The sequence below is a fragment of the Sus scrofa genome, chromosome X, assembly GCF_054392235.1.
Source record: "Sus scrofa isolate SSC_HxYL_T2T_F1_AM1 chromosome X, Sscrofa_HxYL_maternal_Yorkshire_Landrace_v2.0, whole genome shotgun sequence".
NCBI lineage: Eukaryota > Metazoa > Chordata > Mammalia > Artiodactyla > Suidae > Sus > Sus scrofa.
Window position 1 is genome coordinate 37,963,707 of NC_139401.1, and position 19,715 is coordinate 37,983,421.

Below are 19,715 nucleotides of genomic sequence, written 5' to 3' on the forward strand. Positions count from 1 at the left end.
TCTTACAGTGAAAGGACACCGAGCACCATCAACGAAGGGAAAAGGCACATGGGGGGGCACATGGGGGGAAACATGAGGGAAACCAGGTGTGAGCTTCCAATAGTCCCCTCCCAGTGGAGTCACTCAGGATGCACTCAATTCCCTTAGTACCAAGTTGTGACAACACGTGTAAGATGCTGTCCATCAGGGACACTGCCTACAGACTCAATGGCCAGGGTTTTTAATGGGGGATGGTCACAGAGCATGCTCTGTTTGACATGTACCAAATTCCAGACTCCCAGAAGAAAGGCGGGGATTCGTTTTAAACCATATTGTTTATAAAAACATTTTAGGCATGGTGAGCTGCTCTTTACCAGTCCTGGGGATGGTGGGAACCCTCCCCAAACTGAAGCTTCCAGATGCCATCCAGAGGCCAATTTTAAGAGCAGCCCTTTCAAAGGACAGCAGTCAGGACATGTACGTTAACTCTGTGAGGCAGGGCTTGGAAATCACAAGACTTGAGATCTAGTCCAAGCTTTGCCACTTACCTGCTCTGTGACCTCCATGGACAGAAATTTCTCTGGATCTTAGTTTTCTTCTCTGATTCCTAAGGTTCAATCTATACTCTCAAATGTATGCACATATATTAGATTTAAAGTCAGAGTCCTTAAGCAGAGGTGTGTCCCAATGTAAACTCTGTGTAGACAGGTGCAGAGTAATTTGGATCTGAGTAGAGACAGAAGGTAGAGAGATCATTCCACGAGTTCTAAAACTAGCTTCAGAATTACGTTGGGGAATTAATTAAATTGCCAAATCCTAGGGCTTACACTCAGAAATTCTAATTCTACAGGTTAGGGTTCAATTGGAGTCTCAGAATCTATATATTTTTGTTTGTTTGTTTTGGCTGCAGCATGCAGCAGTGGTGAAAGTGCTGAATCCTAACCACTAGAACACGAGGGAACTCCCTGGGAATCTATATTTTGACAGTCTCCTCAAATGATTCTGCTGCAGTGGTGGCTGCACACTTTCAGAGACCCTGAATTGGAAGGCTGTGCAGTAATCCTGGGCTGTTGGGCCATCAATCTATGCTAGTGCATTAGTACAGAAGGGACAGCTAATAAGATATTTATATGGTTTCATATTAACTGAATGGGAAAGGAACACTGACAGGGGAGGCAGGATGATTTCTGATTTGTTATTCTTAAAATATGTATGTCTATATTAGCCAAAGCAGGAAAATGAAAGGAGTTGCTGCTTTGGGGAGAAGGTGATAGATTAGGTATTGGATACATTGCGTTAAAGGTTGAACCTCCACGTACAAATGTCCACGAGCCACCAGAGATAAAGACCTTGAGTAAAGCTGAGAGCTGAAGAAACAGAAGTGGAAGCTCAGTGGTAGACAATGAGCTGCAGAGGCTCATCATGGGAGAATTAGGGAAGGCTGAAACTTGAGGACAGGCACGGTTAGGGAGGGACAGGAGGCAATCGTTAGGGTACAAGGCAGATAAGGATAGTGCAATATCAGAAGAGGCTGGAAATGGCAGGGGGGGATGTTAGAAAGGGGGTAGCTGCTGCGGAAATGTGACTTTCTTTTGGGCACCTCATTACTGCCTAATCTGCCAAAATGTCTGATAAACAAGATATGGCTGAGATTCAGAAATTCAATAAACCTAAATTGAAGAGGACAAGAGAAATCCACTGCCTTTCACAGAGGTAATTGAACAGGAGAAGCAAGGAAATGAATCTTAATGACACTGACCCTGCTGATGTGCACAGAACAATCCATAGCAGTTGCCTCCTTGCTTTTTGTAGAAGTTAAACTTTGTAAGATGCAACGAGATAGGATGATGTCTAAATGATAGTGCTGGCCCTTTTGAAGCAAGAGTGCACATCTGACACTGACTGATGGCGACGCTTCTCTATCTGCCTGTCCGGCTGCTTTGGGGGCCTGGTGGAAGAAAAAAAAGGGACTGCCCCTTGGTGAAAAAAGAACCTGATGAGGAATACACACACTGAATGTGGCAACGGACCAAAAAAAAAAAAAAAGCAAATTGGGCCAGTCTCCAGAAAACTGTTAAATGTAATTTCCAAAAGGTCATTTATTTAGTCAAATGATTTAATTATTCATTTATTCAAAAATATTTACTGGATGCCTAGTTTTTCTTCCAGGCATTGTTTTAGCACTGAGAACAAAAAATTGATGAAATCAAACAAAATATTTTTTCAAGTGGAAATTATATTCTAGAGGGAGGAGGCTTTCACTAAACAAAACAAAACAAAACAAAACAAAATAAAGTGTGAATAAAATAGAAGGTTGAAATAAGTGCTATGATGAAGCCAAAGCAGTGTGATCTGTGGGTGGAGTGCGGGCTCTTTTAGATGGGGTGCTCAGGAAAGGCCTCTCTGAGGAGGTGAGAGTTAAGTGGAGAGCTCACTGAAAAGACAGAGCCAGGCGTGCAAAGCCGTGGGAGAAGCATTTCAGACAGAAAGACCTGCTGGTGCAAAAGCTTAAGGCAAGAACAAGCTTGAAGCATTCAGGAACAGAAGGACAGCCAACTATGTCTTCACATCTGCAAATAAACATACTTTGCATTTGCAAATTTAAAAAGTGTACCTTTACAAGTTGGTCCTGTCTCAGCCACCAAAGAAAGGAACAATCAGATCGAGCAGTAAAAAACCTAAGTACACATTCAAAATAAAATGTACTGCTCTTTTCTTCCTGACTATGATCGTACAACTCCAGCACATAGTGGGTGAATTCTCCTTAGCGAAGTCTCGGGTGAGTCCCGTGGCATCCAAGGGTGCTCGCGGGGAGCGAAGGGGAGTCCTGAGATGGAGCTGCCGACTGATATTAGGAAGGAGCTGGTGTGTCAGGGTCGCCAAAACCACCCCAGGTTCAATGGCTCATTAGGAGGATTCACAGCACTCGGCATACGGTTCTGCTCAGGGCTAAGATCCATCATGAAAAAAGGATACAAAGCAAAACCAGTGAAGGGAAATGGCACATGAGTCCAGGGGAGACCAGGCGGAAGCTTGTGGGAAATGCTGTCTTCCAGGGAAGCCCATTAGGGTTTCAGGGCATAAGATTTTTACTGGGGGCTGGTCACATAGGCACCCTCTACCTCACCTGAACCCAAATTCTAGACTGCCAGAGGGAAAGAAGGCAGTCAGCATAACCCACAGTATTTATACACCCAGTTTAGGTAGTAAGCCATCCTTGCTTCTAGGAATGGTGGAAACCCAAAGTCCAAGTTCCCAGATGCCAGCCAGGGGCCAAACTTGGAAGCAGGCCTTTTGAGGATGGCCATCTTGGGGCTGCTCTGCCCACTCTTTTCTGCACACCTAGGCTATCATTTCTCCTCTGGATTTGGCTAAACGTCCTTCACCTAGACGTAATGTGACTAGCAAGGATGTATCCTACACCCATGGGAAGGCGGCCCTGAGAATCGAAATGTTTCCTCTGTTCAGAGTGGATCCCTGTAGGGTCAGGCTCCCGTTGGAGAAAATCAACTATTGCTCACCTCCCTCTTTCAAAAAGTCTCTCTTAGCAACTCTTTCCTACTCCCCAGCGTATCAGAAACACAAAAGATAGACATATATTCAGTGACATGTACCCAGATTTGAGGGTATCTTCAGATTCTGTCAATTCTCCAGTGCTCTACTGGGGTTAAAAGTTGGCGATGCTATTTTTTTCCCCACTCTGGGCCTGTCTTTTTAGATGTGACACCAGAAGTGACACCTTAGCATGACTCAGATCACTTATTCTTTGGAAGTTTAAAAATGGATGAAACTTAGCAATAGCAGTAGGATGCTATCACTCCAGTTTCAGGGCTTTCTGTTTCTGCCATAATGACAGCTGTTCATGGCTAATGCTCTGAGTCCACTATTGAAAGGTGCATAATAGCTTCACAGTCATTTTCACTTTAATACAGTACTTAGTAAAACAGCTTCAGGAACCATGTGTATGAAAGGCTCCATATAAACCCAAATAATGTAATGTTTTTCTACTCTAATTACATCCCCTATAGATGCAATTTACTTATGGTAGTGATCGCTAAAGTGTTTTCTGCCAATCCAAAACCAGTAGAAAGGAAAATCAGCAGAGACTACTGTACCAGTTTCCTAGGGCTGCCACAGAAATCACCGCAAACTTGGTGGCTTCAAAACAACACAGATTTATCCTCTCACAGTTCTGGAGGCTGGAAGCCCCAGATCCATGTGTCAACAAGGCCATGCTCTCCCTGAGGGCTCTAGGGAAGACTCCTTCCTTGCCCCTTTCTAGCTTCTGGTCGCTCTCAGCCATCTTTGGCATCCTTGCCTTGTAGCTGCATCACTCTAATGTCTGCCTTCAGCTTTATCTCCTTTGTATATCTAAGGGGAACATTAGCCATTGGATTTAGCACTCCCCCCATTCCAGTATGACCTTATCTCAACTAATTACATTTGCAAGACTCTACGTCCAAACAATTCTTCATTCTGAGTTTCCTAGTAGATATGAATTTGGGGGTTACCATTCAACCCATCATACATCCATATACCCACATGCCTCTGCAGCAACACAGAAGGGTTTCAAATCATTGTCATTTTGATAGCTCCAATAATGGAGGTTATTCAGGGATTTGAGGATGAGACACAGTTTTCAAGAGAAGGAGTGAACCACTGTCATATTGAAAGGAATGATTTGGAAAGCTGGAATACTCTTCTTGAGATATTTATACCAATGTTATTAAGACCAAAAAGGTAATCTTACTGAGGTTTCTTAGTAAAATGTTTTAAAATATTAGCACCTAATCGGAATTATGTACCTAATTAGGTACTAATAAACTTGTACCTAATAGGAAATATGATATCTCCATGAATCTTTACAGAGGCCACCAAGAAACTAGCAGCATGGCAGTTGTATGTCCTTGGGTAAATGGCAACTAAAAGCCAGTCATTCACAATATGAATTATGATATATTTATAGTTTAGAGGCAGGTTGCCATAGTGTAAAGAGTAGGGGCTTTGCAAGACATGGAAGCAAGCTAAATGTTCATTAGCAGAGGATTGGATAGAGAAGACGTGGTACATATACCCAACAGAATATTACTCAGCCATAAAAAAGCATGAAATAATGCCATTTGGTTCAGGATGGATGGACCTAGAAATGGTTATACTAAGTGAAGTACGTCAGACAGAGAAAGACAAATCATATGAGAGCACTAATATATGGTGTCTAATAGAAATGATACAATGGAACTTACAAAACAGAAACAGACTTAAAGATTTTGTTGTGAGCCACACGGGAAGTCCAGACTTAAAGATTTTGAAACCAAAGTTGTGGTTACTAAAGGGGAAATGTGTGCGGGTGGGGGCGTAAATTAGGGGGTTGGGATTGATATATAAAATAGGTGAGTAACAAAAACCTACTGTATAGCACAGGGAAATTTGCTCAATACTGTGTAATAACTCATAGAGGAAAAGAATCTGAAAAGGAATATATATATATATATATATAGATAGATAGATAGATAGATAGATAGATAGATAGATAGATAGATTTACTTTGCTATACCTCTGAAATTAACAAAACTTTGTAAGTCAACTACATTCCAATTTAAGAAAAACAGACTTTAAAAAAAGATTAGGGGCTTTGAAGCAGGGTTGGGCTTCACTTCAAGTCACAGCTCATACTACATTGGCCCTGTCGTTTGGACCAGTTGCTTCTGAGTCCTTAGGTCCTCATTTGTATGCAGATATATATCTCAATGAGTCATATGAGGATAAATCAGATAGTGCTTTTAAAGGACAGGCACAAAGGAGAAATTCCAGAAATGTTGGTTGAATCAAGTTATGGCCTAACTCAGTCTCAGGACAGGCTCTAGCTCACTTCCGGCCATCTTTGTGGTCTTCTAGTCAGTTTACACTGACCTAACACTGAAATTCCCATAGCATATTTTGAGGAAGTCATTATGAATGCCATTATGCTCTATTCATTTATCTCCGAGGTTTTCAAAACTAGGAACCAACATATAAGTCAAAATAACCTGGCCCTTATAGATGCCTTCCTGAATAAATTGCATATGGCAATTTCCTTCAACATTCCTGGGCTTCTTCCAACATTAGCCCATTTGAGAGGAGCCCATCTAGGTGTGCTGAAGGTATGATCTTGCTTCCTCATCATTCTTAGATTGATCACACTAAAATTATAACCTATGTAGAGATATCAGGGCATTGGAATAGTCTCCTCCCAGAGGGAGACTCAGTCAGCAAGTTTATTCCTTGGCCAATTTACATTGGGAATAAAGTCTATGTCTCCTCCAGGGCCTTGGCCTGCTTCTTTAAGAAATAAAAATAGGAAATACCCATTTTTAAATGATTACAGGCTTTTCATTGTGTCATAATGCACAGCTAAATATTCCTCCAACTGTTTGCCAGTCAACTATTCCACGGGTTGGAGATGTCATTGACAACAAGCTGGAATTTAGGGGGCATACAGCGCATCATGGCACGATGGGGACAAAAGGGAGAAGGCATGGCAGGACTCCATGAGAACACAACTTCTGTTTGCCTTTGCCTTTTGCGACACATCCACCATGTTCCAAGAGTTTAGGAACAACCCAGTTTTTTCTAAGAGCATCAGGATTGCTGTGTGATTGCCACCTCATCAATATCCATATTGGCTCTTAAGATGTGGCCTGGCACACTGCTGGGGTTTGGGGTTGTGTTCGTTTGTTTCTTTGTTTTTAGTATCTATTTACCCAATCACACAGACTCTGCATCAGGCCTTCCTGGGGCCATGGGAGACATTGTTTATGGTATTTATGGTGTTGTTTTGTCTTTCTGGGTGCTTTAGCTAATTCCTAAACAAATTTTGATTTTATACCAAAGGAGAAAAATATTAAAGAATAATAGAAACCTGAGATTTGAAAGACCTTTATGAACTATTTAGATCAACCATCCTTTTCATGCCTCCTCCTCAAAATCGTTCTTGAACCTATATGAAAATATTCTGTATCAGGGCACTCTTTACATACAGGGCTATCTTGTTCCATCTTTATACAGCCTGACTTTTCTGACCACAGTTTATGCAAACTGACTGAGAGAACTCTTTTAAATTGAGTTAAAATGGATCTCGCTATGCCTCTTCTCAATGTTCCTGATTTTTAGTATCTTCATAAAGTCATGCATTTTAATATTTGAAGCTTTCAATCCATTGCAGTTATTACTCTTATTGGTGCTCAAATTGTCCCAAATTTGGCCAGTGTAATCTGTCTTCAGGTTGGCTACTGGGTCATTCTGACATAACTTTATTAGCCTTTGATAAGTTCCTTGCTTTTTGATATGGTAAGACGTTCCAGGATCATTTTGCACATTTCTTCACTAAGGCCAAGAATTAGCCATTACTCTGAGAAGCCCTAGTTCATTTTCAATTACTTTCAAAATGATGTTTGGGAAAAAATTTCTTTTTTGAATGATATGGTTTTTTTCTGGTTGTTACAGCCATACGCCTTTTGGTAGAAAATATTAAAAGAGATTTTTAAAAATAGCTAGAACCCACCAGTACTGCCATCATCCAGAAATAATCAATGTTAACATTTAATTTCCCGAACTATCTTTCCATTTAAAGTCCTATGCCATGCTGTTTCTTTTTCTAAAAGTACGATGGGGCGGGGTGGGAACAGAACGTATTTTAAATATTTAGGCAAAATCGAGCTGAATAAATATCTTAATTATTTTTCCAAAAAAATCCTCATATTGACAATTAAAAATCCAGAGGAAACTGAATAGGTGTGAGAAACTGTCAATTTTGGGTACTTTGGGTTTTGCAAAAATTGTTTGGCTACCATTGTTGACAGATGCCTAAGATTCTCTGCAAAGCTGCAGGAATCCACCGGAAGGCAAATAGAACTCTATATATTTAATGGAAATGAAAAGAGACCAAAATAAAAAGTCATTACAGAGCTAGAGAGTATTTTTAATGTGTCAATCTTTCATTTGTAACACATATAACACAACTCTTATGTTGAAAGCTGGGATGTTAAATTGCTGGCGAGCTTTGAAAGCCGAGACTACTGCTAATGGGCCTGTAAGTCCAGCCTACATTACAGGTTATTATAGGTTTGTCATTGTTTCCAGTGAAAAGGTTGTTGGTTTTTTTAAAAAAGATATGTAGTAGGCTGGAAGAAGAAAAATGAGAATGACGATTTTTCCATGATTTATGGCAACTTTAAAGATAAAGCAGAAAGCAACTCCATTGACAAAATGATATCAATTGTCTGTTTAAAGGTCTTTAATATCTTTGTTTCCACAAGTGATTCCAGTGTGAAAAGAGCCTGGGAGGTGCTCCTTTTCCCCGATGTCACCAAGTCCATTTCACCTGCAGCTTCTGTGGCTGAAGGATTGAAGTAACATTTTCTTTTCCTTTTTTTTTTTTTTTTTTTTTTTTTTTTTTAGGGCCACTCCTGCAGCATATGGAAGTTCCCAGGCTAGGGGTCCAATTGGAGCTGCATCTTCCGGCCTATGCCACAGCCACAGCATCGCAGGATCCTTAACTCACTGAGCAAGGCCAGGGATCAAACCCACATCCTCATAAATATGAGTCGGGTTCGTTTCCGCTGAGCCACGATGGGAACTCCTGAAGTGACATTTTCTATCAAGTTTTGTCATACTCCCTTCTGCCCACAGATTCTTTCATGTCCAAGAGGTTTTTTGTGCCTAGGGAAATATTCCCTGTCCTTTGTACTTTGTTTACAGTACAATATATTAGTCTCACGAATTTAGCATTTCTATAAACATAAAAGAGCAAACACTCCTTAGTGGTTCTCAAAGTGTAGTCCCCAAGCCAGCAGCATAAACAGTACCCGGGAACTTGCTAGAAAGGCAAATTCTTTTGGGCCCCAACCCAGACCTATTGAATCTGAAACACAACTGGCTGTGTTCTGATAAGCCCTCCTGGTGATTCTGATGTGTGCTCAGGTTTCAGAATGGTTGCTTTAAACTTTCACATACTACTTATACAGCCACTAAATCAAATACATATTAAAGGAATGAAACAAGTCTCCTAACCATTTAAACATTGATTGCAACTTAATCAAAAGCTTTAAAACATTTAACTTAATCACAAGCCTAGCATTTCAGATTTCCTTGAATGCTCTAAATATTTTAAAAAGGAAAGTATACACATAAAACACCACATTGATTACAGAGCTGATTAATATTTTAACAACAAAACTGAGCACAATGCTATTAATATCACAGATTTAATTTTGTTTACATTCATACTCCTACTTTTATTCTTATCCTTACATGGTCCTGGGATTTAAATAGGTGTGTGTAATTTTACCAGACTGGAAGGAAAAAAAAAATCATCTCAAGAGGCTAGGAATGCAGATTAAATGGATTGCTGACCCTACCACTTAATTTGGGTTGGGTTGTGGGAATTGGTTGCTAAGTTCAAGATGAATTATATTCAAGTTGCTGTCCACTAGGTTGAATATATTTTTTATCGCCTAGTTTTCACTTTTTATATGAGATCCAATATGGGTTTCCTATTGCTGCTTTAACAGATGACTACACACTTAATGACTTTAAACAAGAGAAATTTATTATCTTCTACTCCTACAGGTCAGAGGTCTAAAATGAGTCCACAGGGCTATGTTCCTTGTGGAGGCTCCAGGGAAGACTCCAATTCCTTGGCCTTTCCAGCCTCTGGAGGCTGCCTGTCTCTTTTAGCACACGGTTCTCTTCCTCCATCCTCAAAGCCAGCAACATAGCCGGCATCTTCTCTCAGTTCTGACCTCTCGCCTCTCTCTTCTAAGGACCCTTGTCATTGTATCCGACCAAGCCAGGGTAATCTCCTCATCTCAGGATCCCTCATTTAATCACATCTGCAAAATGTCCTTTGCCATGTATGGTAACATATTCATGGGTTCTGGGTATCAGGACCCGAACGTCTCTGCAGGGGCATTATTCTGCCCACCATGGGATCCTTGCTTCTGTTTTTAATACGAATTCGGATTTACCAAAGACGTGAAAGGATGAGACGTTCTTTCACTTTTGTTTTCAATCTCTGGCATACATGACCCATTGTAATATTTTTTTATGATATATTAACCCAGCTTGGTTTCAATGTCTTGAAGTATATTTATTTCGGATTGGCATTGTGTTATAATTAGTTGGGTTACCAAGAAGTTTCATCCCCAGAGAGACAGGAAAGTGCGTTTGAAAATTTAGACATTTCTTCTTCAGGATAGTTAACTAAGTTATTATTTTGGAATAATGGGCTGTATCATTTTTCTTTTTTCTTTTTTTTTTCTTTTTGCTATTTCTTGGGCCGCTCCCACGGCATATGGAGGTTCCCAGGCTAGAGGTCGAATCGGAGCTGTAGCCACCAGCCTACGCCAGAGCCACAGCAACGCGGGATCCGAGCCGCGTCTGCAACCTACACCACAGCTCACGGCAACGCCGGATCCTTAACCCACTGAGCAAGCGCAGGGACCGAACCCGCCACCTCATGGTTCCTAGTCGGATTCGTTAACCACTGCGCCACGACGGGAACTCCTGTATCATTTTTCTAATTGGAAATTGTGTAGGGCAATGGGGGCTAGTAAACTGCAGGACAGCTTTTCTACTTCACTTTGTATAAGCCTATAAATGCTGATTGAGCCTGTCCATTTATGTGACAGTTTCTACTATTTCTAGAACTATTTGGTTTCTAAGTTGTGCGAATTATTTGTGGTTTACACACATTAAAAATGGCACATATCTATACCTGGTTTTTGTTGGGTTTGGTTTCGTTTTGTTTGTTTGTTTTGAGGGCTACACCCTAGGCATATGGAAGTTCCCAGGCTAGGGGTCAAATCAGAGCTGCAGCCGCCCGCTGGCCTGCACCACAGCCACGGCAATGTGGGATCTAAGCTGCATCTATGACCTGTGCCCCAGCTCGCAGCAAAACTGGATCCTTAACACACTGAGTGAGGCCAGGGATCAAACCTGCATCCTCAGGGATGCTAGTCGGGTTCTTAACCTGCTGAGCCACAATGGGAACTCCCTTCAAATCTATACTCTATGAACAGAAATATACTTAAAATCCCATGAAATATCTATCTGCATCTATACAGTTACATATAAGCATTTACCTACTTAATACTTCAGTAAAGAAATTTAAATGCACATGGTAATATCATCCTTCTTAGATATTACAATTATTTTTGTACATTTTCTTTATATTAACTCTTTTCTTATGAGCATCAGGGCCTTTCAGAAGCACAATTTGTTTTGCTTAATGGTATTTACTATAAATGATCAATCAGCAGGTTAAAGATTCAGCATTGTCACTGCAGCGGCTTGAGTCGCTGTTGTGGTGTGGGTTCAGTCCCTGGCCCGGGCCACGGCCAGAAGAAACCAGAACAACTTGTCCAAATGGTTAAGTTGGTTCTTTTTCCTTTTCGTACTGCTCCTGCTATTTTTAAAATCACTTTTGCTTCCTAGCAACAACAAAGTGTTACACTGATGTTATCCTGCCCAAGGTCATGCAATTAACTGTCCTCCAATAGTTTCTGGTTCCTTTTTTATATATAGAACAATATTAAGACCAAAATTTGTACACTAGGGATGCTAACAAATGTTGGGGGGAGAAAAGATTGTAGCTACTGCTGCCACGGGACTGCTCTTAGCAGTGACTGAACTTACAGGAAAATACAGTGGACTCTTGAGCAACACAGGAGTTAATCCACATATAACTTAGAGTCTGCCCTCCCTATTTGCGGCTCCTCAGCATCCATGGATTCAACCAATCATAGACCGTGTAGTACTGTAGTGTTTACTCTTGAAAAATATCCATGTGTAAGTGGACCTGTGCAATTCAAACCCATGTTGTTCAAGGGCCAATTGCGCTTCTTCATTTTTTTTTTTTTTTTTTTTTTGGTCTTTTTCTAGGGCCACAACTGCGGCATATGGAGGTTCCCAGGCTAGGGGTCCAATCGGAGCTTTGGCCACTGGCCTACACCACAGTCACAGCGACGCAGGATCCGAGCTGCCTCTGCAACCTACACCACAGCTCATGGCAACACCAGATCCTTAACCCACTGAGCAAGGCCAGGGATCAAACCGGCAACCTCATGGTTCCTAGTTGGATTCGTTAACCACTGAGCCATGATGGGAAGTCCCAATTGCACTTCTTTTATAAATGTTTGAGGTCTTGTTCTTTCCAGTCTAACATATCATGTTGTTATCTTTTACTTTTCTTATAGTGTGAGATTTCAGCAACTACTAAGACATTCCCCCTCCGAAATGATCCATTGTTCTACCCAACACCACAGTATCCCAACTCTCCTCCCACCTTCTTACTCTCTTTTTTCTAGGATGAATCTCAGCCTTTTCTTCAGATTGTAATAACTTGGGGAGCTTTAAAAAATATTGCTGTGAACCCCCCACCACAGCTTCTGATTTTAACTTCCAAAGGGCAGAATGTGGCATCAGGATTTTTATAGCTGCACAGGTGACAATAACATGCAGTCAAGGTCAAGAACCTCTGTTTTAGGAGTTTTTGGGCAACCTCAATAAAGCAGACCAGTCACTATTCCCCGAGATTATACCACAGAGGTTGCAGGGCAAGTAAATGCATGCTTGCTTTCTGGCTGCTCTGCTTCTGGAGTTCTTGGGATTGCTCAAGGAAGGGAATGACAACTGCCTTGAATATTCTTGAAAATGTCAAGTGTATAGGGCATTGACTTCTCGAAAGGCTCTCTCCTTTTTTTTTTTTTTTTCTTCTTTTTTTTTCTTTTTTAGGGCCGTGCCCGAGGCACAGGGAGGTTCCCAGGATAGGGGTCTAATTGGAGCCATAGCCACCGGTCTATACCACAGCCATGGCAACACAGGATCCAAACCACGATTGCAACCTACACCCCAGCTCACGGCAATGCCGGATCCTTAATCCACTGAGCGAGGCCAGGGATCGAACCTGCAACCTCATGGTTCCTAGTCAGAGTCGTTAACCACTGAGCCACGACGGAACTCTTGTCCTTAAATTTTATAAGCACCACAACTTTTCTACAGATGGGGTAAATAATATGTCTCAGATATGTAAGGACTAATGTTCTAAATATGTGATGATTAAAATCAAATTTATGAAATCCTTACTGAATACATACTAGATTTAATTTTTGTGCATTTTCTTTCGGCATGGTAATAATATGTACTACTTTTTGATCTTTTACTATGAACAAGGTGTCATACTATGAATTTTATGTAGGTCATCTCATTCAATCCTCACGACAATGCCATGGGATAGATATTGTTATTATGGTTTTATAGATGAAGAAACTAAATCAGAGAGAAAGTAAATAACATGCTTAAGGTCACAAAACTAGTAAGTTACAGAGCCGGAATTACAAAAACTAACTGGATACCTTTTAATAATGACTCTATATTTAATACAACTACTATCATGAGAGGCTTTTCAATTTTGTCGCCATCAAAAACAGTTCCTTAAAACTGAAATGGCTAGAAGCTTCTGTTGTAGGGTTTCCCTTTAAGCAATAAGAGGACACCAAGCTTTGAAAGACAAGGCCATCTCTGTTATTTTTGTAAGGCTGAAGCTGTAGCTAAGGGACCACCATCACTCTGACACTTGCAGAGAACTTAAAATCTGGATCCCGGATTCTCATTCCAGGTTTTTATCATCTGCGAATTTGAGGCAATGTGTTGTAATGCTAAGGACATGGCCTTTTGAGTTTAACTGACTTTGGTTTGAAAATGAGCTCCTCCAACTTAATTAGCTGTGTGATCTGGGGCAGTTACTTAAGCCCTTTGTGTTTCAGGTCCTTCAGCTACAAAAATGAGAATAATTATTCCCATCTTTCTGTGTGTCATTTGAATTCATGGCCTTGACATTATCAGTCCTGCTTTATTCGTGGGTTTTTGGTGTTCGTATGATGTTAAGCACCTTCTGTCTTTTCCAGAGACACTGAAAGCTGGGCAGAGTGCAGGGGAAAGGGCTGAGTGCCCTCTCAGGCTCAGCCCCTGGAAGAGTTCATTGCTGGCTGTGTCAGTTGAAGTTCACTGAGAAGTGGACTGTAAGATGGAATTAGACCTGCCAGAGATTTCCCGGGAGAAACAATTGTGAAGGCTCCAGCGGGGTGGGAGCAGGAGTAGGTGGGCGAGCCTTCAGGCAAGGATGCAGGGCTGACCCCGGGAGGAGGGCAAAGGAAGGAGAATGGGGTGGGGAGAGCCTCAGAGGCAGCGCAGCTCTGAGCAAGTCTCCACCAGGCCCGTGGGAGCCCAGAGCAAAGCCTGCCCGTCAGCAAAGTCCTGGGTCTGGCAGATGGCTCAGCTCTGGGGCCCCTGCTTGGCTTGGTCTTTGCTGGGAACAGCCTGGAGAGGGTGTGGCCTCAGTAGGACTCCTGCAGCAGGTCCCAAAGGTGCAGCAGTGGGGGGCTGTCGACAAATAGCACTCTTCCCATAAGGTTCCCTCTTGCAAAGCAATCCGTGGGGGCACCTCCATGGCTGCCACACTGCTACTTTCCATTTTAGAGTGAAAGGATAGATGTGTGGGATGAGGCCCCCCCCCCAACTGCTACAGTCCAGTTCATTAATTTTTTCTGTATCTCTTGTTTTTGGTCTTGTCCCTTGTAACTTTATCAACTGCCAAATATCAATCATAATTCATCATCACAACTGCTAGGCCCATAGTTGGTTTCTTACCCCTGTAAAAAATACTAAAATCCGAGTTCCCATCGTGGCTCAGCAGTGAACGAACCCAACTAGTATCCATGAGGACGAGGGTTCAATCCCTGACCTCGCTCAGTGGGTTAAGGATCCAGCGTTGCCGTGAGCTGTGGTGTAGGTCGCAAATGTGGCTTGCTGGGACCCCGAGTTGCTGTGGCTGTGGTGTAGACCATCAGCTGCAGCTCTGATTCGACCCCTATCCTGGGAACCTCCATATGCCACGGGTTCGACCCCAAAAAGACCAAAAAAAAAACAAACAAAAAAAAACCCCAAAAAACCCAAAACTAAAATCAGTGGTTGCCGGCCAAGACATCAGTGGAGTAACATCTGGCTTCTGTAATGACCTCATATTTATTATTAGCTTTTAAATATGTCATGTTGATAGGTAATTGTAGCATGGTAAAAATTCTAATTTTTTAGCATTTCCCATGACTGTTTAAGATACTACATTAAAGAAGGAATGATTAAGCAAAATCAACTTAGATGATCTTTTCTTGGTTTGCTGCAGTGTGTTGTCTAGCATGACAGATGCAGTGTTGGCGCGAGTGTATAAACAATCAGACCTGGACATCCTGGCTCAAGAAGCATCCATCCCAATCATCAATGGGCTGTCAGATTTGTACCATCCTATCCAGATCCTGGCTGATTACCTCACGCTCCAGGTTGGCTTATTTCTTTGCCTAACATGAGAGCAAGATCAATAAATAATCCCTAACCAGGTCTAAATGGAAGCATTTCAATTGTGGTATTGGTGTTTTGTTTTCAAATATCATCTTGGCAAAGAATTAAGAGCATATGTGTGCAACTAGACATCCAAGGAAGACGGGGCATTGCTAAACACGGATTAGGAGATAGATACTTCTGTTCTCAAACCCTTGCTTTTTGGTGCCGTATTTAACCCAGTGGATGAATAGCACACGCTGGAACATAGGAAATGAAAAATGTGTATGCAATCCCGCATACGTCAGGCTCTGACTTGGGAGTGAAGATGGGCAGAGTGTGCTCTGAATATTCAAAATGGTTAATTACTAAATCCCTTTCTGAGGAAGAGAATGTTCTCTTTTCATTTTAATAAACTGTTAGCAACTGGAGTTAAGAGCATGCTGAATTTATAGAATTGAGGCTCAAATTTAGCCATGTCCCTTCAAATGAGGAACTTGAATAACTTTGGAAGATGCACCGCATTTGGTTTGCCACAGCCAACCTCCAGTCTTGCCACTGTGAATCCTGACGACCACGGTTTCTTTGTCTATGGACTCTTCCCGGGAGACAGGGCAAGCTGGAGAGGTCCATCTGCCTTCTCATGTGAATAAGCTACATACTTGTAAGCGTGAGGTTAAACTCCAAATGAAACTCTCCCGTGAGGAAGATAAGATTAACACAGAGAGGATGCTACAGTGTTAGATACCAAGTGGCTCTTTGTAGGTGTGATAATTTAATGCTTCCCCTGGGGCCTTATCATTTCTAGATTAACATTCATGAAGGACAGAGAAACATTCTATTCGTCGTATTGCCCCCTGCAGGACCTGGTGAAATGCCTTCTTAAAGGAGATACTCAGTGTAGGAGTTGAATATTCATTCAAATAGCAGCTTATTAAGAGCATGGATCTAAATCAGATGGACCTCGATTTATATCCTAGCTTAAAGTAACACAACATTGTGAATCAACTATACATCAATGAAAAACTTTTTAAAAATCCTAACTTAGCCGCCCAGAACTTCTGTGATGTCCAAATTAGTTAGCCTTTCTCTTTTCAAGATCTTATCTTTATATATAAATGTATAAAATATAGGAAACCTACAGATATTTCAGAGAAAGTAAAACGAACACTCATGTGCCTGTTACGGTTTTGCCAAATCTTACTTTAGAAATTTTTACTGTTTTTTAAATAAAATATTACAGATAGAGTTGAAGTCTTCTGTGCCCATTTTCTTTCTTTCTTTCTTTTTTCTTTTTAGGGCCAGCACCCGCAGCATATGGAGGTTCCCAGGCGAGGGGTCGAATTGGAGCTACAGCTGCCAGCCTACACCACAGCCACAGAAATGCAGGATCCGAGCCGCATCTTCCACCTACACCACAGCTCACAGCAACGCTGGATCCTTAACCCACTGAGCAAGGCCAGGGCTTGAACCTGCAACCTCATGGTTCCCAGTAGGATTCGTTTCCACTGCGCCACGACGGCAACTCCTGAAGTCCACTGTGTAACTCTCCCTGATCCCATTTCCTCCAATCCCACAAAGAAATTTTTGCCCTGGTGTTTGTATTCATAATTTCCAAGCATATGTTTATACTTCAACTGTACACGTCTATGTCCGTAAACAACTAAGTGTATTAATGGGCATGTTTTCCAATTTGATATAAATGGGAACAGACTCAACTGCCATGCTGCACTCTTCTGGGTGTGCTGCATTCCCCCTTTCCTAAACTAACAAGTATAAGCTTCATAAAGGCAGTGATTTCTGTCTCCTTTGTTCACTGTTATATCTCCAGGGCCAAGGACAGTGTTTGGACATTGATGGCTATCAATTTGTTGAATGAAAGAATGAATACAACAAAGATTCAGATTCGAAATTTATGAAAATTTGAGTCTCCATATGCGTTCATATGATGTCTTGGCTTAAGATATTAGAATATTTTGCTATTTTTTTTGGTGATTGTACCTTCGTGTTATTGACTTGCTCTGAATAATGCAAAAAAATGTAGCTTACTCATTCCAATGAAGTATTTAAAATTAAGATGAAGACTATTTCCAGAGCTCCTGTCCTGGCTCAGTGGTTAACGCATCCGACTAGGAACCATGAGGTTTCGGGTTCGATCCCTGGCCTTGCTCAGAGGGTTAAGAATCTGGCGTTGCCATGAGCTGTGGTGTAGGTTGCAGACATGGCTTGGATCCCGAATTGCTGTGGCTGTGGTGTAGGCCGTTGGCTACAGCTCCGATTAGACTCCTAGCCTGGGAACATCCACGTGCCACAGGTGCAGCCCGAGAAAAGACAAAAAAAAAAAAAGACTATTTCCTTTATTGTAACCCTAATATTTGTTTCACTAAGTAGATCTCCTCTCAGATGTAATCTCCTCCATCTCTTGCCTTTCAGGAACACTACGGCGCTCTGAAAGGCCTTACCCTCAGCTGGATTGGGGATGGGAATAACATCCTGCACTCCATCATGATGAGTGCGGCGAAATTTGGGATGCACCTTCAGGTGGCGACTCCAAAGGTAAGGAAAGGAGTTCCCGTCGTGGTGCAGTGGTTAACGAATCCAACTAGGAACCATGAGGTTGTGGGTTCGGTCCCTGCCCTTGCTCAGTGGGTGAAGGATCCGGCGTTGCCGTGAGCTGTGGTGTAGGTTGCAGACGCGGCTCGGATCCCGCGTTGCTGTGGCTCTGGCGTAGGCCGGTGGCTACAGCTCCGATTCAACCTCTAGCCTGGGAACCTCCATATGCCACAGGTGCGGCCCTAGAAAAGGCAAAAAAAAAAAAAAAAAAAAGACAAAGGTAAGGAAACTTTCTGCCTTGAAACGAACCCCCCCTTAAATCATGCCCAGATGCAATTACCTACTGAGAACCAAGCCTGTCTTCCCTGCAAGGAGAGCACGGGTTACACCACAAAATTTAGGTTCTGTTACTAGCCCTCCTAGTATAGCTAGCTGGTCTCTTGCGTACCTGGCTTCCGATCTCTACAATAAGAAATAGTCTTGGCTGATGCCTTTCATCCTGAGTCTGTGTGAAAAGCATGTCTGAATTATCCCTTTGAATGCCCTGCAACCAGCCATTACGATGACTGGCATCTTTGTGCACTGATACCACAAAGGCGGAAGAAAATCATGCGATCCAGACAGCAGAGAAATCCCAAGGCATGGGGAAGATGCTGTCATGTTTCAAATACTACAATTTGGTCAAAAAAAAAATTCAATCTAATGTGAAGGACACAGTAATGGTGTCTACACCCACTTAGTGTTTCAAAATTAAAATCCAGGGACCCTTCCGCCTTTTAAATCTGAGTCCTGGCTGGGACGCTCACCCCCACGTACTTGCTACTCTGCTATTAATCTCTCACAGAATGTACGGGAAGCGTGACTTCTTTTATAGGTCCAAAGTAACCCTTTTGATACAGAAGAAACTGGTAATAAATGTTGTCTCCGAGAAGCGAAACTGGGAGGTTTAAGGATAGAGGTAGGAGGGAGACTTTACTTCCACAGTCTATCCTTTTATATGGTTTGAATTTCTTGACATGTAAGGGTTCTACCTACATAATAACACATCTATAAATAAATACACCAAAATCAAAGTGCAGATCCCCCTAGGAGAAGCCCTGTGTTAAGATACCTCCGGCCTCATACAAAATAAATAGGCCTTTTAAAAGATAAAAACGAATCCTGCAAGAGACTCACACAAACCCGTCCTGAAGGATCCCCAGAGAACCCTTTTCATATCCCATCTCTTCTGAACCCTCTTCCCCATTATGTTTCTCATCAGCTCTAATTTCCTATCAGGAGTCTTTTGAAGGGAAAACTCCCCTAAATAGAAACCATTTCAGAAACAAGGTAAGAGACAGAAATGAGCTTCGCATTAAGAGTTGACGATTCACAAGACTGGGCTCCAGTGTGTTTCTGACCAAGCGTGTGTTTGCTGCTATCTGAGTAGTCACTGCTGGGATTCACTCATAAGCTAAGACCTCCCAGGAGAATATGTGAGGCCCCCAAAGTCCTCCCTGCTTCTCCTTCTAGAGTTTAAGATGGACTGAGGGATTGCTGGGGACGTGGGACTATCAGTGCTGAAACGGAGAGAGTCCCAGGCCAACCAGGGTGATTTGGTCACCCAAGTGCCACGTCGGGCACAAACCCACTGAAAGCGGCTTCAGCCTGAACCAAGAAAGGAGCTCTGGAGTGTAGGTTATGCCCCGGAGTTGCCCAACCCGAGGCAAGGAAGGCAGGCTTGGATCCTTGGAACCAGTCATTGGTCAAGGGCAGTGTGGGGAGGTGGGGTGGAGAATCCCCCGGCGCTTTGGGCAGAAAAAGCAGCAGTGTGG

At 42.3% G+C, this 19,715-nt stretch overlaps 2 protein-coding genes and 1 pseudogene across 8 annotated transcripts in view; 2 read left to right on the top strand and 1 right to left on the bottom strand.

Moving 5' to 3' along the window:
* The window catches only part of RPGR (retinitis pigmentosa GTPase regulator), a 284,289-nt gene that overhangs the window by 116,884 nt on the left and 147,690 nt on the right, over positions 1 to 19,715 (bottom strand). The window lies entirely within an intron of this gene.
* OTC (ornithine transcarbamylase) overlaps positions 1 to 19,715 on the top strand; it is a 69,450-nt gene that overhangs the window by 33,445 nt on the left and 16,290 nt on the right. The window contains 2 exon segments of the mRNA NM_001164002.2: positions 15,197 to 15,350; positions 17,782 to 17,904. Of these exon segments, the coding sequence (NP_001157474.1) occupies positions 15,197 to 15,350; positions 17,782 to 17,904 (277 nt within the window).
* Positions 1,604 to 1,728, top strand: LOC146394548 (thymosin beta-4-like; annotated as a pseudogene).